Source organism: Equus asinus, chromosome 22 (assembly GCF_041296235.1).
Source record: "Equus asinus isolate D_3611 breed Donkey chromosome 22, EquAss-T2T_v2, whole genome shotgun sequence".
In the NCBI taxonomy this organism is placed as follows: Eukaryota; Metazoa; Chordata; class Mammalia; order Perissodactyla; family Equidae; genus Equus; species Equus asinus.
Window position 1 is genome coordinate 52,756,552 of NC_091811.1, and position 24,406 is coordinate 52,780,957.

The window sequence follows — 24,406 nt, forward strand, 5'->3', positions numbered from 1 at the left end:
GACGGACTATGTCATTTGCAACATTTCCCCCTGCTCCGAGATAGCTGGTTTTATTTTGCATAGGCTCTTATTATATCGAATTTAAAGTTATTTGAGGGGAAAAATTTGGTTCTCAGATATTAGGTTCAGTGACTCTGAAAATCAGACACTTAGGGGTGTTTATTTGCTTGCCTATGCAACATTTTTTATTATTAGAGAAATTGAAAACAAAATCATTTTAATAAGTTGGAACTGATCAGATATATTATGGTGTAAAGAACATTTAACATAAGAAATTTATTAGAATGTAAACTAAAAATATCAGAATATAAAAGTAATCAATGTATTACTACTATATTAAATATATAAATATACATACAAACTTATACAGGAAAAAATATTAGAAGAAAATTATGCAATGCAATGTGATCACACACTTTTATAATGAAAAACACAATTATTTTTAAAGCAGCTTCAGAAATTAGCGCTGTCTAATTTGTGATCCAAAGGCTATCTCCACATGCCTGGTTTTTCCTTATACTTCCTTTTGCTCTATAGATTGTCCCTCTTCCCCAACGCTTACTGTTTTTATGGGAGAAAAATTTGAACCTAATAATGAAGTAATGACAAAGAGAAGAGAAAAAATTTAAAACCACAACTCTTAAATCCTGTATCTTATTTAAAATTGCCTATAAGTAGACTGCATAATCCCATATGAATGGTAAGAGATTTTTCTTCAAAAAAGATCTTTTTCTTCTTCTATTTCTTTTTTTGACTTAGCTGCAGAATTCAACTTCAGTATTCAAATGCAGTAATTAACTTATCTTGGGGCCTAGTTATCCATTCCTTCTACAACTTCTACCTATTTCTATTCTTAATAGTTACATTTTGAATATTTAAGCTACCTTAATTAAGTACTTTTAGAAGTAGGCTGAACATGAGCCTACATAAATTCAAAAACAAACATTACAACCAAACAATGTACTCACACATTTAGTAGCTTAACTATTTCAAATTTCAATATGGCCTATTTAGAATACGTGTTAAATGCTACAGCTATAAGACAACTTATTTTAATTTGAGTAGGCATCTGTACCAACTTTCAATTATCTCTGATGGTAAAAACCAATAACGTAGGATTAAATGCATCCCATAGATAATTCCAAAACTTCATTTTAGCTATCACCTTCAACGTTCTTTCCCCAATTATCAAAGATTCATAATAATTAGGTGTTAGGATCATTCTTTTTTTTTTTTTTTTTGAGAAGATTAGCCCTGAGCTAACTACTGGCAGTCCTAGGATCGGTCTTAATAAGTAACAAAACAGATTTTAGTGTTTGTACAACTATGTTTCAATTCCCAATGACCATTCTCTGGTGAAAGTACAATCAGGAAGTGAAATAACCACAAGATGAGTAGTAATAGGGAGAAGTGAAAAGCCTAGAAAAATCAGACCTTTAATCATTAAAACTGATCATAAAAGCCATTTTCTAATGGGAGGGAAAAAGAAGAAGAGGAGAAAGGGCTATATAAAACTCTTTCAGTTCTTTTGAAGAGAATCCAAACCTCAGTTAACATATAAATCCATCAAAGACTGACCAAATAGAAGTACTATTGATTTGGAAAGATCTTGTTTATGGAACAATAACAAAAGAACACATATTTAGGACAACACAAGCCAATTTCATTTTCCAGACTTACCCTTCCCCAAGAGAAAAACTGCTATGGGAACTGTTGAAGCCAGGTGATGGGGAGTTATTGACATATGTGATCTCGGGCCACGGAGAACACTAAAAACAAAGGACAACTTAGATAACTCAAAAGTGCATTTGACCCTAGCATGCCACCAAAACATTGTTATTGAATAGCATATCTTAATTAGTAAATCTTAATTCTTCAGAGGCCCCCACAGGTAACAGAGAATATACTCAAGACAAGTAAGTTCTGACCAGGCTAGAAGTGATGGTTTTATTTTTTTTTTTTAATTGAGATATAATTGACATTTAACATTGTATGTAACATTATGTGTACAACATAATGATCTGATATATGTACACATTGCAAAATGACTGGATTTTTCATTTAAAAGTAAAAAGCACTCACTGAAATTGTCACCAAAAGAAATCCTTTTACCTCTGTGAGTATAGTTGTCTCATAGGAAGGTTGATATTTCTCCTTTTCATGAGGTGTTCGCTTCTCCATTTTCTCCCTATCTGTTTTTTGCTTTCTGTCTGCACCTTTGGGCTGAAATGAGAAATACTTTGTTTTAAACTCAAGTACTGACCCTTCCACCCAACGATATTACTTATGAAAACATAAAGAGTCACTGGGGCCAGCCCAGTGGCACAGCGGTTAAGTGCACACGTTCCGCTTCGGCGGCCCGGGGTTCACTGGTTTGGATCCCGGTGTGGACATGGTACCACTTGGGCCGTGGCAGGTATCCCACATATAAAGTAGAGGAAGATAGGCATGGATGTTAGCTCAAGGCCAGTCTTCCTCAGAAAAAAGAGGAGGATGGGCAGCAGCTAGCTCAGGGCTAATCTTCCTCAAAAAAAAAAAAACCTTAAAAGAGTCACATGTGAAGCAAAGATGTATGTATAATGATAAAAAGACAAGTGCATCATTGCATCTAAGTCTGAAAATAGGAAATTTAAATGTTTGATGGAGTTGAAAAAGAATAAGATCTATAGCTACTGGAAAGATCTCTAAAGCTCATAGTTAATTGAAAAAAGCAAGCCTCAAAACAATTCATGAATAATTCCTATTTATGTTTCAAAGAAAAGAAAATATGTTTCTCCCCCTACGAACAAGTATATACAAAAGCACAGAAGGGGACGAGTAAATCATGGCGGTGGTTACCTCTGGGGAGAGGCTGGGGATTTGGGTATGAGTGGTAGGTAATGGGGGCTTCAGTGTGGCGCTCTGACTACTGCTGGATTCATGAATCTTTTGCAATGAGAACACATTTAACCATGTGATAAAAATAAAGACCAAAATAAGGAATGAAGATCAAGTACGAATGTAACCAAAAATGTCAACTTCTCATAATTTTGGTGAGCTTTTACAAGAACTTCTAACTTCAACAGGTTTCAAGAACTTTCAATGAAAATCTATGCTTTTGCTTCTAACTCCCTTTTTCAAGTTCCCCTTCTCCCATGCCCATCCCTGTTTAAATTTCTTCACCAGGCATCTCAGTAATTATTTCAATGACTCTACTTAGATTGAGTTTTCATAGTTTTTGAAAAAAGACAAGTTGACTTCTGACTTGGTGAATAATGTTAACATTGAAAGAAGAGGGAAAAAGTTCCAAGGACCAGCACAATGCCCAGGAATACCTTGAAGACTTTGATCTGGCAGCTGGCAGAGTGTAAGTGCTCAGTATATTCCCCGTTCTCATTCTCCTTGAAGGTATCAATTTGTACTCGGAATGGCACTCCCTTTTCTCCGCCATGTTTCCTCATAGTGAACTCTGTGCTGATACAGTGCACCTGAAAAGAGCACAGCATCCAGGTTTCAGCACTGCTAGATGGCCAACCAGGCAGCACCATTTTCGAGCAACTACTAACAGCCAAACCTTTAAAAAGCATTAAGAACACGATGAAAAAACTTTTACTCTCTTTTTGATCTTGAACAATTTACACTCTAATGGAGGAAATGAGGAAAACTTAAATGATTTACAAATGTAAACAAAGTAAACGTATAGAACTAATGCTAACAAAAGCTACTGTGAGGAACTAAATTCATTTACTGCTTCAGAGAATATAGAGTTAACATAAAAAGAGAAATGATTTCTGTCTTCTGGCTTTTAAGGTAGATTTTAGAAAGCGGAAGTACCATCCATGCTGGAAAAATAGTAAATATTAAAGTTCACAGACACTGGGGGGAAAAAGGGTTTGCTCAGCTACTGCATAAAGTCTAAGACCTTGGTGACTCAACGGCGGAACCTTGATCAACTACACACTAGTTTAGGTATGTTATTAACTTCTAAGCCTCAAGGACTATTCCTACTCCACATGATTATTGTTGAAAGTCTTAAGTAAAATCACATATACATTATACAAAGCATGTATAAAATCATGTTTACTTAACACAGTGACTATCTCATGGGAAGTACTCAACAAACTATTAGCTACCATTATGACAAACAGGAATTTTCAAGGAATCTACCCAAAGAAAACAATCAGATACGCAAACCAAAATTTAAGGATAAAGATGATCAAAATAACTTTATGGATAATAGTGAAAAATTAGGACAATCTAAATGCTAAATAATTGTCAGGCAAATTACAGCACATTCAAAGAAATTAAAAATATTCAAAATATTGTGCAGCCACGAGCAAGCATTTTTGAGAGAGACAATAAATTGGAGAAATTAGACGAGCAATTCAGAAACTCCTCATTGCTCTCAGACACACGCTAAGGAGTCTGCACTTGATAGTCAGGCCAGAACCCTCTAAAGATTTCAAATTCAACATATTTTATCCTTTAAGAAATAAAGTGGTAGTAAGAGATGCTCTTCATAACTGGACCCCCATCTGCAAGGCCTTACCTGAATAAACACAGATGTCCTCTTTGCAGGGTCCCACAGGAACTCCACTGTATTTAGTTGGGTTGGATTAGCCCTAGGATCGATTATACCCACAGACATTGGGATATCTGAGAAACAAATTGTAATCAATGAACAGTTCTGAGTGTTCCTGGGTTCAAACGAGAAAGCACTGATTCTTATTGTTGGTCCCTAGTTACCACGATTTTTGTGTATCATACCGTAAACGTCTTTTTGCCAATAAAAAGTGTTTGTTTAGAGCAAAAATTGACCTAGGTACTTTCCTTTTGAGTTTCTTTTTTCCACTTAAAAAATTTTTTTAAATAAGACAATTTAAAAGCAGTTTCTGTTTTAATTTGCCAAACTTCTACTTAAAGATAGATCTAGTCTACACTTGGTCTAGCTCTAGCGTCATGAAAATTGTAATTTGTAATCTGCTTCACTAACAGTTTTAAGATGAATGTTACTGCTGGATGTACACTAAGAGCATACTATAGAAGGATAAAGCAGAGTGTCCAAATAAAGGCAAAAAGCATTGGATCACAATAGAAGAGGGAAAAATTTTACATAAAGATTGATGCTGATTTATGAAGTTATCAAATAATCCCATAACAGAGTGATAAATCTTACACTCATGAGGGAAGAAACAATGAATGGGCTTTAGTAGAACTTGGCTTTCTATTCCACAAGTCATATACTCAAATATCATTCTCTGACTTATATTAATATTCAAACTGGGGAGGTAAGGCCAGGCTGATATTTATTACCATAACTGTGCTATAACTATACCACTATTTTAGTATCAATCATTCAAACAAGAAAGCATTAAGTGGGTCCCACTCCACAGCGTTAGCTGTTTGGGTTCATCTTAAAGTCACTTTATCAAAAGGATGTCAGAATATCTGTATGAGAACCAGTGTTTTCTCAGGTAAAACTAGTAGTACTTAGATTTGTTTAACAACTCTGTTTACCAACAGCAGATAATAACCAATAAGAGATCAAAGACTCTCTGATGAGATGAGATGCAAAGATTAAAATTACCTTCATGAAGAGAGACTGCAAGTGTGTTTGTAAAGGGCCTTCCCTTATGCCCTATGATTTAAGAAAAACAAATCCTATTCTGTGTACCAAAGTAGTAGGGAAAAACCTGAACCGCAAACCAAGAGACACAGATTCTAATCCCACCATATCTCACTTTGGGTAAAACAAACCAATAATCTGGCTCTCAGGTATTAGTAAAATAAAAGAATTTGCAGCATTTGGGGAAAAAACCTGGCCCCTTTTACATACTACTCAAAACAAAATATCAGATCCTGACTAGCCAAAACAACCTAGAAAATAACAAAGTTGGAGGTCTCATACTTTCTGATATCAAAATTTACTACAAAGTTACAGTTATCAAAACTGCAGTTAAAGATGGACTTAAAGACAAATGTATGAATAGACAGAATAGAGAACTCAGAAATAAACCCTCATATATATGATCAAATAATTTTCGACAAAGGTGCCAAGAGCATTCAATGGGGAAAGAACAGTCTTTTCAACAAATGGTGTTGGGAAAACTGGATGTCCACAAGTAAGGAATGAAGCTGGACCCTTACTTTACACCATAGACAAAAATTAACTCAAAAATGGATCAAAGACCTAAACGTAAGACCTAAAGAAAATATACCAGGAAAAGCTTCATGACATTGGATTTTGCAATGATTTCTTAGACATGACATCAAAAGCACAAGGAATAAAAAAACAAATGAACTGGACTACATCAAAATTTAAAACTTTTGTGAATCGAAAGACACTACCAACACTATCAAAAAGACAACCCACACAAAATGGGAGATAATATTACAAATCATATATCTGATACGGGGTTAATATCCAGAATCTATAAAGAACTCTTACAACTCAACAACAACAAAAAACAAACAGATTCAAAACGGGGCAAAGGACTTGAATACACCTTTCTCCAAAGAAGATATACAAATGGCCAATAAGCAATGAGAAGAGGCCCAACATCACTAATCATCAGAGGCATGTAAATCAAAACCACAGTGAGATACCACTTCACATCCATTAGGATGGCTACTAGCAAAAAAAAAAAAAAAAAAAAGAAAAGAAGCGTTGGCAAGGAGGCCAAGTAATTGGAACCCTTGTGCACTTCTGATGGAAATGTAAAATGTACAGCCACTGTGGAAAACAGTAAGGTGCTTCCTCAAAAAATTAAAAATAGAATTACCATATGATCTAGCAATTGCACTCCTGGGTATACACCCAAAAGAACTGAAAATAGACTCAAATAAATATTTGTACACTTACGTTTATAGCAGCATTATTCACAACAGCCAAAAGGTGGCATCAATCCAAGTGTCCACTGAGGGATGAACGGATAAACAAAATGTGGTGTGTGTGTGTGTGTGTGTGTGTATAATGTACATATAAAATAAATATATATTTTTATATATAAGACGGAATACATATAATGGAATATCATTCAGCCTTAAAGAAGAAGGAAATCCTGACACATTACTACATGGATGAAGCTTGAGGATTATGCCAAGTAAAATAAGCCAATCCAAAAAGACAAATACTGTATGATTTCACTTATATGAGGTACCTAGACTAGTCAAATTTATACAGGAAAAAAGGAGAATGGTGATTACCAGGGGCCGGGAAGAGGAGGGAATGGGGAATTATTGTTTAATGGGAACAGTGTTTCAGTTTTCAAGATGAAGAAAGTGCTGGAGATGGATAGCGGTGATGATGATGACAACAATGTGAATGTATTTAATGCCACTGAACCATATATTTAAAAATGGTTAAAACGCCAAATTTTATGTTATGCATATTTTACAACTAAATTAAAAGAACAAACAAAAAAATCACCCTGAAGTAATAGGGGCAATTGTTATGGAACTGAAGTGCCTACACTTCCAACTTCAATTTTGTTATCATCATACAGGTAATTTTTTATGCTTAGTCAATAACCACTTTCAGCTTCATGCTAATTGAGCTCTTCAAGCATTGTGAATCAAGGTAAATATTAAGCACAGAAAACTAACTCTTAGTCCATAGTTACAGGCATTTCCTGGGCAACAGATTCTCTTAACACACCTATGTCAAGAATTCTGTCTCCAGGTCGGTTCCACCTCCAGCCCTCCAGCTGCTGATGTTCAGTGTACTGTAGCCGTCTGTCATGGAACACTACACGGAATATACTCTAAAAGCAAGCCACAAAATCAAATGATAACAAGAGCCCTTAAAAGTCAGTGCTGACAAAGGAAAACTAGCAGGGGTCACCTCCAATTGTTTTCTAGAATTATTATAATAATTATAATGTAACACTACATATACCTGTAATTATAAACCTATATAAATATAAAGTAAATAGAAATAAATATAACTATAATATTAAAATAAATTATAATAATTCTAAAATTATTTTTCTTAAGACCTGTTCACTCTAAAACCCATACCATACCAAGCTCTACTTCAGGGTAAATTTTGGAAGTGCTCAGACATAATCTTTATAGTTTACTGATACCTTATTTGAAACTTGGTTTACACATCAGTACTAATGGTAGCTAGGCATAAAGGACTCCTATCGGAAGCATTACTACATACCTCTACCACTACCATGAATGCCCAGCTCAGTTCTTCAGATGTTTAGGAAAAACTCACCAAGTTCCCTGCTTGCTAACCCACCACACAACCTGTAAACACTGAGGGGAGGTTTAGGGGCTGTTTTCATCAACTTCCCTTTTGTTACTTTTACTCTGTGGAGCCGCCTATGAATATCCCTCTGACCACTTTTCACAGCTGCTGGCCAAACTCCTCTGTCCCAATTGTGCTGTGAAGTCTTAAAATCATTAATGTCGGTCTAAACTAAGAAAAGTGTTATTCATCGACAGTAGCTTCTGTTTTCATTGCTTCTAGACCAAGAATCCAAAGAGACACTGGAGCTTCTCTAAAGATCTCAAGGAGGTTATTTTATTCTACCCAAAAAGAACTTCACTGAGCCAGGAGACTACCTGGACATGAAGTGACAAGCCTTCTGTTTCTGCAGCTCTGAAAAATCCATGTGGAAAGGGCAGCACACTACAACCCCAAAGAAATAACCTATGAATTTACCACTCTGCCAGCAAATTGTGGCCAGTAAGAGACACCACCAAGCCCTTTATGGAAGCAAAGGAATATTATCTAAAAAGGGCCAGTAAAGAGATACTGTGCAGAAGAATGATTTATTCATTTTCTTTTACCTTCACCAATTTGCCATTAATTTCTGGAAGTTCTCCAAGTTTCCTATTGTCTAGCATTCGGATTTCATAAGACTGCCCTAGAAGAAAAAGTAATCACATATTACTTCTATCACCAATTAACTTTGCAAGATTCAGAAAGAATAAAATTCAGTTGGTTGAATATTCAAGAGTATAACATTATTAGTATTAGTAACAACAACTAATTTCATACATTTATATCCTTTAATTGATACAGTTCTCTAAGGCATCATCCGTCCGATTTTAACTGAAACTTAAAGAATGCACGTAACTTGTCTAACACCACACGACTGGCAAACAATAGAGCTGGGCAGGGTAACACTTCTCAGACAGTAACCGACGTCCACTGACCCATGTCCAAAGAACACGGATTAGAAAGAGGGAGAGGGGAACTAAGAATGGGCAGACAGACAAAAGAGGCCAGTAACACATATCAAATATGACATTAAACTCAAATCTCTGAAGTAAAGGTTTGACTTCGACAGGTCACACTAGAAAGATGCACTTTTTACATATAAGTGTACCTAATAAAATATCATGGATCCAGCAGGTCTGCAATATACTAACAAATAAGGATGCGTCTAACCTTGATTGAGATATGTCAGGGTTTCATCATGGAGTTTCACTGCTGGAGAGGTGGCAGCGCAAAGCACATATTGGAAAGGTAAGATTTTATTCTCATTATCAGGAGGCAAACTTGACTCTTCTTGCTTGAAAATGGGCAATGCAAGGACATCACTGAAATAAAAGAAACAAATGACTTATGTTAACATCTGACAATGGTGCAAGAGGAGACATTGTTGAAACAATTTAACAGCAATTTGCTTTGGAAAATCATAAATGTTACTAACTTTGGTGGAGTTTCATCTGAACCATTCAGTTCAGATTACCTGCTGTGATATCCCCCTGACCACAATAATGTGGGCAATAACAGATATTTACTGCTAAAAACACCTAAGTGCCCAAAGAGAAGGTTTCTAGGAACCGTAGACTGGGGTTCCTACAAGGGCTCTGAAAACCGTATGCAGAGTTCCAAAATGTCAATTTAAGACATTCAGTAATGTAGTCTGAGAAAAGCAGACTCAGAAAGGCACCACCCACAGTATCTTTATAACCACATCAGCTGATCTAAGGACTAAAACAAGAGTCAAAATTCCTAGAAGCTACATGAAAAGAACAAATCAAAGACAAGAATATATTTCAAGGTCATCATACATTCTGGGGAATACAACTAATCTTGAGATATTCCTACCAGCTACCTCCTCCAAGAAAAGCTTCTTAGATCTGTATCAGTGTATCTAATCTTGCAAACCAAAGATACACATCCAATGAGTTTGAGTATGTTACTCATTCTGAAGTGCTAGTGGAAGAGTACAGTAGCCCCCCAACCCTTATCCATGGTTTCACTTTCTGTGGTTTCAGTTACCCAGCATAAACTGCAGTCCAAAAATATTACATGGAAAATTCCAGAAATAATTCATAAGTTTTCAATTGTGCACCATTCTGAGAAGCATGATGAAATCTTGCACTGTCCCACTCCATCCCACCCGGGAGGTGAGTCATCTTTTTGTCTAGCATATGCACACTTTATAGCTACTCATCCTTTAATCATGTGGTAGCGGTCTAGGTTATCAGATTGACTATCATGGAATTGCAGTGCTTGGGTTCAAGTAACCCTTATTTTAATTAATAATCCCCAAAGCACAGGAGTAGTGATGCTGGCAATTCAGCTATGCGAAAGAGAAGCTGTTGTTAATCTCTTATGGTGTCTGATTTATAAATTAAACTTTATCACAGATATGTACATCAGATAAAAACATAGCATATATCGTGTTCAGTACCATCTGCAGTTTCAGGCATCCACTGGGGGTCTTGGAACACATCCCCCACGGATAAGAGGGGACTACTGTACTGCACCAGGTTAGAAGTCCCGGATTTCAGTCCCTAAAACTGAAGGCAAATCTTATGCAAGCTCTCTTGATTCTTCGTCCCCTTCATCTATAAAATGGGAACCATATTCGCTGTCAAGAGTAAATAAATATATGAGAAAATATTTTGGAAACCATACGGGCTAAAACAGATGTAAAGGATTACCAACAATTTTCCCTCGTAAACTCTAGCCATGGATTAGTGGGGACGAATATCCTGGGCCCTGGAGATGTACGGTCATGATCAGCATTCATCCCAGACAAAACTAAAGAGATCTTAAGAGATGTACCAAATTAAAGAGTATTTCCAATTATCTCAAGACATGCCACAAAATTCTCAAAATAAAATGTATTTTAATTTACTTTAAAGAGTATGTACATGCACTCACTAGAACAGCTAAAATTAAAAAGAATGACAACCCGAATGTTGGCAAGGACGTGGAGCAACCAGAACTCTCATACTTTGCCAGAAGGAATGTAAAATGATACAACCACTTTAGAAAAAGGGTTGGCAGTTTCTTATGAAAGTAATTATGCATCTGCCCTTTGATCCAGCAACTCCACTCATAGGTATTTATCCAAGAGAAATGAAAATGTAAGTTCACTCAAAGACATGTACATGAATGTTCATAGCATAAAAGCAAAAACTGGAAAGAGTCCAAACATTCATAAGTAAGAGAATAGATGCACAAACTGTGGTAGATTTCATACCACGGAAAACTACTCGGCAAAATAAAGAAATGCAACAACATGGATGAATCTCACAGATATAATACTGAACAAAAGAAGCTAGACAAAAAGAACATATAATTCCACTTATATGATGTTCTAAAACTGGCAAAACTAAGGAGAAGAGCAGTTTCCTGGCAGGGTAGGGATTGACTTGGAAGGTATACAAGTGAACTTTCTAGGGAGATAAAAACATTCTGCATTATGTTAGATGTGTGGGTTACATGGTCATAACTGTACATATGAAATTTGTGCATTTCAATATACATAAACTTTACCTTAACAAAAAAGAAATTATTGAGTGGAGGATGGAAAATGGTATAAATGATAAGTGAGTAGCAGCATATTATAAATTTTAAAGCTGGGGGATGGGTACAAGGCAGTTCAATACACTATTCTGTTTATATATGTTTGAAATTTTCTATAATAAAAAGTTTTTAAAAAATAGAAAAAACATGTATAGGTCACAAAGTACTTCCAGGTACAAAAGAAAGGCAACACATAGATGAAATAAAATAAACAACTGAGATACCCCCAAAAAATTAGAGGTTAGGGATCTAGAGATTCTCGTCAACATTCCCCACACTCAAAATGAAATACACTCAAACCTTTACCTATAATTTAAAAATTATAATTATAATATAAAACAAAGAGACCAAAATCAATTTTACTTTCCATAGATGAAAGGCAATTATTAATATGCACCTATATCCCTCAGCAGGATCCAAACATTCTCCCCAACCTTAGATTATAGGGTCATTACATTCAGGCAAAAACAACTGTTGAGAGAAAAATCACTGCACTTGTGTGTATCTTAGAGACAACATTATAAATTCTTATTGGAAAACAAAATGAGCAGCAAATGTTCTGATTATTGACCTAATAATCCACATAGGAGTAATAAAAAATTAATGGCACGAATGCTAAAAAATAGAAAAGTGGGGGTCAGAGGAATAAAAGAAAGCAGTTTCTTTCTGCTAATGTCTATATGTTACTAGTTGAATCCAGGTAGCCAAGATGCAAACTGGTTTCTATGAAACACAGGTTTCTTGAGCTAAAAAGTACTTCAAAGGCCAGAAAAACAAAGGGGGCTTTCCCCTTCCTTTGCCTGGAGGTGTCGTGTGCTTCGCTCATATGGGGTGGCGTTAAGAGTGGAAAAGGGGAGGCATCCTTCTTTCTGTCCATATTAATTTGTCAGGGGAGACACACTATTGTTCCCTTGAGATTATATGAAACTGTAGAAACATGGGTTTTTCTAGAGAAGTACTGTTTCAGCGCTTCCACTTCTCAAAATCAGGAAGCTACTGCCTCTCCCACAGCAAACAGTTTAGAAAATAAAGCAGAAGACTACAAAACTTAAGAAACATGATGTTAGTCTTTGGGCGACTTTGCTGCCATATCATTCTCAAATACATCACATCTGATGATGTCTTGTAAGATCAGTGAAGATTACCAGGAATCAAGGCAAATCGGATTTTGCGACATGGCAACAGCTCAACGTTTACGAACACAGGGTTGTTTTTTTCTTCTCAAATGTCAGTGCCTACCAAGGTTAATATATAGCAACAGTCCCTAGTCTTCTCAATATAATGTGGCATTACACCGAACCCCTCATGACTAAGCAAAGGACTGTCATTTGAGGCTGGAATTCTAAAATTGATTCTAAAAGTCATCCCTAAAATTAACTCAAAACATTACAGCTAAACCAAACACACAAAACTATATTTTCTCATCTGAGATTTTAAGTCTAAAAACCGCAAAAATATTTGAATTACTCATGTTCTTGCAACACTGCACTTCTTTTACTCTGCTGTGGGAGCAAGAGTACCATTCAGACGCACATTCCTAGAGGTGGAGGCTAAAGGTCACTGGTAAATACAGTTCCAGGCCCCCTGCTTATACCGAAACAATAACAAACAAAGTCAGCAAGAAACAATTTTGCAGATACAGAAGTCTGCTCCTTCTCAGAGGTAAATTGAGTATAGATTAGGAAAACCCACTCTGGCGGACTCTAAGTAGTTGCTACCAATGTATAATTTAGCATTTTATTATATTCTCTGACTGCTTCATGTATGTAATTCATTCCAATGAAACATAAGCCATTTGAAGAAATAACTTCTCTTTTATGTGCTTAGTAAATATTCGTTGGTATAATTTATATTTTTGTTTGTTTGCATTCTCCAGAATACTCAACCCTAATACACTGCGATCATTTTGGAATTCTCAACATCTCATAGTATCTCTGATTAAATATAAGGATATAGAAATCTTACCTGTTAAAAAGATAAATCGAGTACATGTTAAAACTGTGCACTGCTAGGTGGAAATCCACACCTGAGAGTGGAAGCATAGCAGAAAGCATCAGAGTGGAAGTAACAGAGGAACAGAAGCAATATCAGGAGTGATCTTTCCTGTATGTAACTGGGATTCCGGAAGAGCTGCTTTCATGGTCCCCTAAGGCATAAATTACTCTTTTGAGATAAGGCAGCCTCTGAATGGTTTCTATGAATTTCCAACTACTGTTTAGCCTTCTCCTTTAGGCCTACCAGCTGTTGAATGCTCTCCTCTGGAGAGACCCTGGAGCATAGAGAGGGAGAGGTTTGATGAGCTCTCCCTGGAGTAAGAAAGGCAAGCAGACAGGTGTCCACAGAACCTAAGGAAATTAGAAACTAACTTGAGACAGTATGATGTCACGAACTTGTAACTTCCCTATTTATAATCCTCATTTAGACTCTATGATGATGAAAATAAAACATTTGCAACAAAACATGCCAATATCCCTATGTTAATTATAGCATAAAAGGGCAAGAACTGAAGAGACTATACCCTACTTTGAGGTCAACTTCAAAGAGAAAAAGTATCAGTAAATAACTGGTCATAACAACTTTAAAAAGGAGAGGAAAGTAGACTAATTTCCTTGGATTTGTGGGAAGGACAGAAGGGCAGATCAGGGAGGAAAGCTGGCAAGGAGAGATGGCCCGACAAGTTCTAACAGAAGCCAGTGAGATGTCCTGACTAGTGAGTAATGGCACACTTAGCTTACTTTGTTGGTAGGAGCCCTCTGTCACAAAGTGATAAAAGATTTCTGTTACCTGAACATCTAGTGAAAAATCTCATTCAACTAAAAAGCAGCATATATAATAAAAAATTTGCCTTGCTACTTATTCTCTCACCCAGAAGGCAGAAGAAATGAGTGGAATTACAATTCTGAACCAAATTTGACCAAGAAGAAACTGAACAAAACCGAGGGAGTGGTGGGAGTCTCAAAAGAAAGCAAGCAAGCCAGACAGACAGGAAGAAGAACAGGGAACACAGCCAGACGTGACTCCTGGACTCTTAGAGAGCAGGCTTCAAAGAGTGAAGAAGATTTAGACCCATGCTCTAAGATGCTAAAAGGGAACACAGGATTGAGGTTCTCAAAAATGAAATTCTGCCAATCTCACATTATCTGAGACAGAAGGAAAAATGAGGGGAAGTATCTAGAGAGACTAGATGGAAAGTTTGCCAATCAACTCAGAATTAGAAGGACATGCACAAGATAAATATATATAAAAGGAAAGAAACTATTAAAAAAAAAAAAAGTGGCAATGGGGCTGGCCCAGTGGTACAGTGGTTAAGTTCACACAGTCTGCTTTGGTGGCCCAGGGTTCACTGGTTGGGATCCTGGGTGCAGACCTATGCACCGCTCATCAAGCCATGCCGAGGCAGGCACGCCACATATAAAAAATAGAAGATGGGCACAGATGTTAGCTCAGGGCCAATCTTCCTTAGCAAAAAGAGGAGGATTGGTAGCAGATGTTAGCTGAGGGCTAATCTACCTCAAAAAGAAAAAAATTAAAAAAAAAAAGTGGCATCAATACCGTAAATAAGAAGCAAGCTTGAGCTGAAGCCCAGAATGTGCTGAGACTTGCAAAAAAGGTAAGGAAGGCGCAGGGCCACTCTTTGATGTAAATGCCACATTACTAATTAATATAAAGCAGAGACAGAAGAAAATCTCAATTTCTTTTTCCTCTATCTTTTCTGTAAAGAAAAACCATCTTGAAAGTAGAAAGAAAAGATCAAATATGGGAAAAGTAGATTAATGACCAAGATAAATAAGGAGACTATCAAAAAGTACCTGGATGAAATTATACGCCAGGAGAATTAAAGAATGAGCAGACGAAACACGAGTGACCCTCTGTAAACTCAGACAATCTCATGATTCTGATAACGCCAAACATCACATCAGCTTTTTAGGTCTGTAGCAGCAATTGTCAAAATGAGGAGAGAGTACATTCTCCATACCTTACATCAGAGGGATCTGACATGACGTCTAGGCAAGACTGTAGAACAGCTTAGTAAAAGAATAATTTATGAGTACTTAGGCAGACCATGAGGGATCACGAGGAGCCATAACTAAAGTAATTCATTTTCCTTTTTTCATGTGGTTTGACCAGGGAATGCTGTAAGCATAAATATTTCTGGATTTCAGCAATACATAAAACAAAGTCTCTCTTGATATCCCTGTTCAAGGTGAAAAGTATGAACTTTGTAATAGTCAAATGGCTTTACAGATAACTACACAACCATATCTAACGAGTGCAGATAAGTGTACAAGAAAGTTTAGTGTTATGCTGCAGGACCCCAGAGAAACTTGTTCTCTGCAACATCTTTTTTTTAATGACTTCGATGAGGACACTGAAGAGAATGATGATGAAATATGCAAATGATAGGAATCTGGGATGGGAAAGCAAATATCCTATATGATAGAATCTTTTTTTGGGGGTGGGGGTGAGGAAGATTGGCCTTGAGCTAATATCCATGCCAATCTTCCTCTACTTTATATGAGGGACACACCAGAGCATGGCTTGACGAGTGGTATGTAGGTCTGTGCCCAGGTTCTGAACCCATGAACCCCAGGCCACCAAAATGGAGTGTGCTAACTTAACTACTGTGTCACTGTGCCAGCCCCTAGAACCAACTTTTAAAGTAACTCTAATTGGCTGGAACAGGAGGCTAAATCTAACAGAACAAGACTTAATAAAGATAAATACAAAGTCATGCACTTAGAACTAAAAACAACAACAAAATGGCCCAACATATGCGAGAAAGACTAGGGTTTAAAAAAAAATCTATTTCAACAGTATGGAGATTCCTCAAAAAACTAAAAATAGAACTTCCATACGATCCAGCCATCCCACTACTGGGTATTTATCCAAAGAGCCTGAAGTCAGCAATCCCAAAAGTCCTGTGCACCCCAATGTTTATTGCAGCACTGTTTACAATAGCCAAGACGTGGAAGCAACCTAAGTGCCCATCAACAGACGAATGGATAAAGAAGATGTGGTACATATATACAATGGAATACTACTCAGCTGCAAAACAGAACAAAATCATTCCATTTGCAATAACATGGATGGACCTTGAGAGAATTATGTTAAGTGAAATAAGCCAGTGAGAGAAAGATAATCTGTGTATGACTCCACTCATATGAGGAATTTAAAACTATGGACCAAGAACAGTTTAGTGGATACCAGGGGAAAGGTGGGGTGGGGGGTGGGCACAAAGGGTGAAGTGGTGCACCTACAACATGACTGACAAACATTAATGTACAATTGAAATTTCACAAGATTGTAACCTATCAATAACGCAATAAAAAAAAAATCTATTTCAATGAGACAAACAGTGTGATACAGCTGCCAAAAATGCTGACATCTGGTTTCATTAAAAACAAAGTCTGATGAGGGAAATGACGTTCTTCTCTATGCAAATCAGACTACATTTGAGTATAGTACTGTGCTTAGTTCTGAGTGAAGAAATCTAAAAAGAGGACTTTAAAAATGTAAGGAAAGAGATAAGAAGAAGTGAGGGGACCTAACATCACGTCATTTGAAGAGTAAGTGAAGAAGTGAGGACGTTTGTCTGAAACAAAGGAGTCTTATTTCATCTACTCTATAAAGAGATTAAATTATCAGTTCAGAGTTGAATGAGCTGGCCTCTTTTTTTTCTTTTATTTTCTTAAAGATTGGCCCTGAGCTAACATCTGTTGCCAATATTCCTTTTTTGTTTCTTCTCCCTAAAGCTCCCCCAGTACACAGCTGTATATTCTAGTTGTAGGTCCTTCTAATTGAGGTGGCCTCTTTAAAATATCCTCCAAATCAATTCTATTATTTTATTATTCTAAAAGGACTAAATGTTTTGAGCCTGTTCAGGTTTTAGAAGCTGCCTTGGGATAGGCCTAAGGATCTATGTATTGTTAGAAAACACCAATTGGTATATAGTGCCCTCTAGTAGACAGGAAATACCACTAGTTCACTGCTATTATAGTCCAAAGCATATTCTTCTACGGCATCTGCTATAGAGAGCAGCAGCCAAACGATAACTATAAAAGCCAGTATACTGGCTAGACCAACTGGCTTACAAACCTATCTATATATTTTTTAAAATTTTATTTCTACCTTATTTGCCATGACAAAATAAGGACTAGATATATCATAGCAAAAGCACAGATAACATCTAGGTATGCAAAACCTTCTATACACAAAATCCAAAAGACACATCATTGTAGTTTTTTCTAACACAGACAATTCCTTAAAATGATATTCCTGATTAAAGTCAAGACATAAAAAAGGTTTTCAATTCTTAGAGTCTACATCTTATCCATTTGGCCAAAGAGGATTCTAATGAACTATGCTCTCAAAATACACTTCTAAACTATGTATGAACTGCCTCGTAAGAGGAATACAAGTTTCCTGAAATATTGATAACAATTTTTAAGAAGAAAACTTCAATCATTCATTCAAACATTTACTGAGTACCTACTAGTGTCAGACACTATTCTCAGTACTAAAAACCATATATCAATTTTTTTAAATAAAGTAATTTTCTTTTCCTTCTTTCCTCATTTTTTTTTTTTCCTTTGGTATTCCATGTTTCATCAGTAGTCAATAAATGGTACTTTCTAGTGTTTTGGGGTTTTTTTGTAAGATTGGCCCTGAGCTAACATCTGTTGCCAAGTTCCTCTTTTTGCCTGAGGAAGACTGTCGCTGAGCGAACACACGTGCCAATCTTCTCCTGTTTTATGTGGGATGCTGCCACAGTGTGGCTTGATGAGCGATACTAGGTCCATGCTCAGGATCCAAACCTGCAAACTCCTGGTTGCTGAAGCAGAGCGTGCAAACTTAACCACTATGTCACCCAACTGGCCCCTACTTTTTAGTTCTTACTAATGTTTTTAACCTAAAGTTTCATTAAGACATCATCTATTCCCCCATTCTGTACTCACTTCTCCCTAACCAACTTACAATTTACTAACTTCTTTTTCATTTATGTCTAACTTACAGCTAAATAGTTGTTAGACAGTTCCTACCTAACTGTTAACAGGGCAAATGCTGAAACAGAGCTTGGGGGAAAAAAAAGAAAAGAAAATCTAGATAATCCAAATGCAGCCTTAAGTTTCATATACCAGAAAAGTTGCATAAGATTTCATAACTAGGCTGCTAAATATCCCCTTCGTAGCTAATCTCCAAAGATGGCCTCTGATGATCCACATCTCCTGGTATTCACACTTTTATGTGGCCCTCCTTCCATCTTGAATCTGGGCCGGTAATTTGCTTTAACAGGACAAAGTGGAGGAAACAGCAGTGTGCCAGTTCTGGCCTAGGGATTAATCTTTAAGAAGGATTGTTAGCTTTCAAAACTTTTGTGTTGGGGAACTCTGAACTGGAGAGACCACATGGAGCAGCCACAAGGACAGGAAGAAGCCCTGAGCTACACGGAAAAAGAGAGAGAGATCCAGCCATCCCAGCGTCCCAGCAGGGCCCAGCATTAGACATGTGAGTGAGCCATCTTGAATGTTCCAGCCCAGGCCCCAGAAGACGGCAGCCTCAGCAGACACTACATGAAGCAGATCTGCACAGTCAATCCATAGATTCATGAGAAGTCATAAATTGTTGTTTCAAGCCACTACATTTTGTGGGTGATTTGTTAAGAATAGGCCGCTGTTCCAACGTTTCTAAAGCATTCTTTACAAAACTTCACAGCAGTGGCAAATATGTAAAGGAAGATATTAAATCATCCTTACTTCGAATAGCTCTGTTAAAAACAAACAAACACCTCACACACACAGAAAAAACAAAAGGGTACATTCCAAAAGTCACTGTATAGTATTTAAGGAAAAATAAACAAAGCACATAACCATCTGAGAAAACAGTATGACAACCCCACTCTATTTATATTACCTTTTAAAACAACAATTTAATGCTATAAAAACTACACTGCCAATTAACATACTTATTTTCACTCTCCAAGTAAAGAAACAGTAGTAAAGAATTTGAACAATATGGCCAGATCCAAAGAATAAGCAACTGGGTAAAAAAAAAACACACACACAAAAATGTGTGAGAGAGAAAACAAATGTGCATAATCATAGTTTGGCCCCATGAAGGGAATGACAGGACAACCACCTCTTTCCTCCATCTTCTCACATGCTCTAGTCCTATGGCTTTCAAACATCCTTGAATACCACCCACATTGAGTCAGTCAGTTTTATATTAAGACCCAGGACACACATACACATTTGTGTGTCTACAGAACTGAAACAACTTTCACAAAATACTTATTAATTTTGGTATTTTCTATTTGACTTCATGTTTTAAAATGCTGACCGCAACCTGCGGTTTGACAAACACTGTTCTAGTCTTTCTCTTAGAACTTTGCAGTAAATTAAATCAAGTTTATTTACAGTATTCAAAAAACTAACACAACAAAAGACAAGTCTTCCAGATCAGACTGTGATTCAGCTACTTAAGAAGAGGGATAGATAATGAAACAAATACACAGAGAGTAAACACAGACGGTACTCAACAGAAAAGTGATTCTTCAGCTCATCCTTATTGGGTCCCTTTTGGCTCTCTCATTGTTAAACTCATACAGCACATAACTTTCCATTGCAAAGCAACAGAGAATGCTGTTAAATCTAATAGCCAACCTATTTGGACTGAAGACTGTCTTAAAAACTGCAATCCAAATCCTGCTTTTTAAGTCAGAAAATGCTTGGAAATAAAATAGTTTTCAAGCCATCTTCCACTGTACTTGTAGACTGCATTACTAAATTAAAGTCAGGTCTGTATGGAAGCCATATAAACACTAGTGGCTCTCAACCTTGGCTGCATATTAAGAATCACCTGGGGAGCTTTTAAAAATCCCTTCCAGGCCATATTCCATACCAATTAAATCAGAACTTGGGGGGAGCGGTTGGTGAGCTTAATTACTGACTGCTGTGTCTTAAGAAGCCAAGGCAATGCGTTTGATCTCTATGTCATCTAGGATGACCACGTTTCTATACCAAGACGTGATTTTACACAAGTACCCAGTGAGCCATCTTGAAACATTAGCACTAAAGGTAAGGCAGTTTGTTCAGATCTATGCATCTCTATCACCACTGCTGGGGAAAACACTCAGCTTGATACTGGATCAGTAAATCCCTTCAAAACCATTTTTTTTTTCATTTATTCAGCAAATAGTCTTTGAGCACCCACTATGTTCTGGGCCCTATTTTAGGTGGCAGGGATATAGGAATAAACAAGGAATAAACAAGTTATAAACAAGGTCCCCTTACAGAGCAGAGCATCATTGTCATCTAAATTTCTATGTCTGCACAGCAACAAATCATACTATTCTACAAACACCTATCGTTTTCCGATATTCCAATTCATTGTCCTTACAGTATTACTAATACTCAAGGAAGCATAAATGAGTTACTTAAGAATATATAGTGAAAATAATGTAACTTGAAAGGGCCTAGAATGTTTCTTGTAGGTGTTTTATACAACCCTGCCCTAAGTAGCTTTACTCTACTCTCCTCCAACTTCAAACCTGGAACATGGACCATGGACTATTGAGTATGACGTCAAAACACAAGTGAGCAGCAGATAAACACACCATATCTGAATTTTATGCTGATGCTGCCCTTGATAGAGATATTGGTCATCTGACAGTCTTTCTTTAGGAATGCTGTTTCTAGAACTTTCCCCAAATCTCAATCCTGGGTTTAACGTTCTTGAATCACTTTAAGAAGTGCTTCTAGGTATTTGCTGTTGTTAGTGTCCTCGAGTCAATTTCAACTCCTAGTGGCCCTGTGCACAGCAGAGCTGAACCCTGTCCAGTCTTTCTGCACCATCCTCTCATCTTCTGGCACTGTATCAGACAGTGCTCAAAGCTTTGCTGCTATTCGTAGGGTTTTCAGGGCCAATTTTTTGGGAAGGGAGTGGTCAGGTCCTTCTTCCTAGTCTGTCTGAGTCTGGAAGCTCCACTAAAACCTGTCCACCATGGAGAACCCTGCTGGTATTTGAAATACCAATGGCATAGTTTTCAGCATCACAGCAACACACAGCCATCACAGTATGACAAGTGACAGACCGGGGCTGTGGTTCCCTGACTGGGGAAATGAACCTGGGCCACATCAGTGAGAGCCCCAAATATTAACTACAAGACCACCAGGGCTGGCTGCTTCCAGGTATAATCCGTTCTATTTCATCAGCACAGTTATGAGAGACCAAAGGTTTGAATAGTTGTCATTCATTATGTACATCTCAAAGTTACCAAAAAATGACACTAATTTCTTCCCCCCCCAAGTCTTTGAATGTCCCTCATTTCTACTCTGCTGAATTATTTGCCAATTACTACTTATTTACTTCTATAGGCAATGCTTCTTATTTCCCTTTAGCTTAGAAAGTCACTAAAGACTTCTGATTTCAGATCTGTCTGCAAGCCTTACTTATTTTGGAAGCTGAAAAAGTATCTGACCAATGTCAGATGCAAATTTACTTCCAGAGAGCTTGTAAGATATTAAAAGTTTAATCAAAGAAATCTGAATCAGTAAAGCCCTACCTCAGGAGATTTACCAGATATAGGCCTGCTTTCTCAGTTTTTTTCCTTCATTACAGGATTAGCTCTTACCAGGCTACAAATCTCATTAAAACACTGCTAATTGAAAACATCACCTGTGGCATCATTAGTACCAGGCTCTTTTATTAAATTTCTGAAATCACTGACTCTTCCCATTTAGGTTATGAATGGCAACCTGCGACAATATTCATGGGTTATATATTCCAGGGAATCTGACAATTTTCATACAGAAAGTAGAACTCCCACTTCAATATTCAAAGTTCTGATACCTACCATCATAATAAGACCTAAGTGGTAAAATAAAAACAGCGTTTTGTTTTTGTTTTCTGTGACTAAGGGAAACTACATTTAGCCCCTTATGGTGCTGAGCCTCAAAGCTTGTTTTAAGACCCCAAATGTCTACTAGTTCATCCTTTTTTTTGCAGTTAAGCTTCCCTCCCTCTTCACTGGCAAGCATCACTTACCACCTTCGGAGTTCTTCCGCCTTGCCCATTCCATCGCTGCTACCAAGCCTAGCTTCAAAAGCCGGCCATCTCCCTAGCCCCCATTCCTCCCTAGAGTGAGAGACAAGCAGACATTTTTCTCTTTTTTAAGGCTTTAACTGCTATCGACTTTTGGGAATATCCTAAAAGTACCAAAACACTAGTCCTATGAAATGGTGACAAGGCTTTAGCTCTTCTGCTCCTCTTTCGGACCACATCTTCGATGAAGGCCCTTTCTTCTAAAATGGCCAACATATTCCTTGGAGGCATCCCAACTAGGCTTGATGAGGTAATCAAAACAGGACTGTTATTTGCTCCCTTTCTTTTATGGATAGAGAATTAATTTGCATTTCTAAGGATATGCAGAACAGAAGATACCCAGTTCACTAAGCTTCAATCCTCAGGAGTAACCAGCTTTTTATCATTATCCTCCAATCTGAAGCCAGAGGAACCTTCAAAAACGTAAATCTAAAATGTCACTACTCTGATTACAACACTCCAGCAGCTTCCCGACAAAATCATGATAAAGGGCTAGCTCCTCAACAGCCCTCCCAAGGCCTTCGAAACTGGACCCAGTTTGCTCTTAGTCTGGTATACTTCCCGCCTCTCTTCTGTTTTCAAAAGTTCCAGCTTACAAACTGCAGCTCCTTTCCCTTGCTCTCCTCTACTCCCACTCAACTGCTACCACTGATTTTTTACACATAAATTTGCATTTAACCCACAAAATAATGCTGTGAGGTAGGAGGAAATGTCTCCCCCTCCTTGTTTGCCAGTTGAAGATACTGAGGCTCAAGTAATTTGAGATGTTAAATAATTTGCCCAAGGTTACACAGCTAGCAGATAGCCAGACAAATCCAAGTTTATTCATCCATTCATTCAGTAAATACTTTGTGCGCACTTAGGCGTCTGGCACTGTTTTTGACAGGGGGAAAACAATAAAACAAATTTTATCCAAGTGGTATCCTTCTTCTCTACTACTCAATGCCTAGATTAAGCAGAAACTGTTCAAAACATTCCTGCAGAAAAAAATGTAATTGAAAGCTCCTTTAAATGCTTCAAAGATATTTCTAGAGGTGGTACACTCCAACGCTTACACATGGCTATTTGTGCAATTCATCCTAATAGAATGATAGTATCAATCAATTGATTTCCAATAAAAGGACTCAAAGCTTTTGCAATGATTGATTCCCCTGCCCAGAAGTTGAATTTCCAGATTTCTGCCTGACTGGGTTTTTTTCATCATTCAGGTCTCTGCTAAATTGTCATGGCTACAGACATATGTTCCTGGTCACTCCACCTAAAATAGATCCTATATATTTTCATCATGGCATGTCTTTCTGAAATTTCCTTGTCTGTCTGTCTATCTATCTATCTATCTATCTACCTATCTACCTACCTACCTACCTACCTACTCCTCCTCCTCCCCCCATAAGAATGCAAATTCCAAGAGTAAAAGGACCTCATTTGTCTTTTTACCCTAGTACAATAAAGCCTGGCCATAGTAAGTACTCAATAAATACTGTTCAAATAAATGATTAAAATAATAATAATAATATGCCCACTAGAAGAATCTAGGTCTTT

At 37.2% G+C, this 24,406-nt stretch overlaps 1 protein-coding gene across 7 annotated transcripts in view; it reads right to left on the reverse strand.

The window, feature by feature from the left end:
• Positions 1-24,406, reverse strand: part of TFCP2 (transcription factor CP2) — a 48,038-nt gene that overhangs the window by 7,070 nt on the left and 16,562 nt on the right. For 5 of the 7 annotated variants that reach the window (XM_014847408.3, XM_014847409.3, XM_014847406.3 and 2 more), the window contains 7 exons: positions 9,386-9,537; positions 8,782-8,858; positions 7,637-7,742; positions 4,529-4,635; positions 3,315-3,467; positions 2,113-2,223; positions 1,681-1,769 (listed from right to left, as the gene is read on the reverse strand). In XM_014847408.3, coding sequence (XP_014702894.1) covers positions 1,681-1,769; positions 2,113-2,223; positions 3,315-3,467; positions 4,529-4,635; positions 7,637-7,742; positions 8,782-8,858; positions 9,386-9,537 — 795 coding nt within the window. The remainder of the gene's footprint in view (positions 1-1,680; positions 1,770-2,112; positions 2,224-3,314; positions 3,468-4,528; positions 4,636-7,636; positions 7,743-8,781; positions 8,859-9,385; positions 9,538-24,406) is intronic. The other 2 variants (XM_070494994.1, XM_044755938.2) reach the window with 1 other exon arrangement.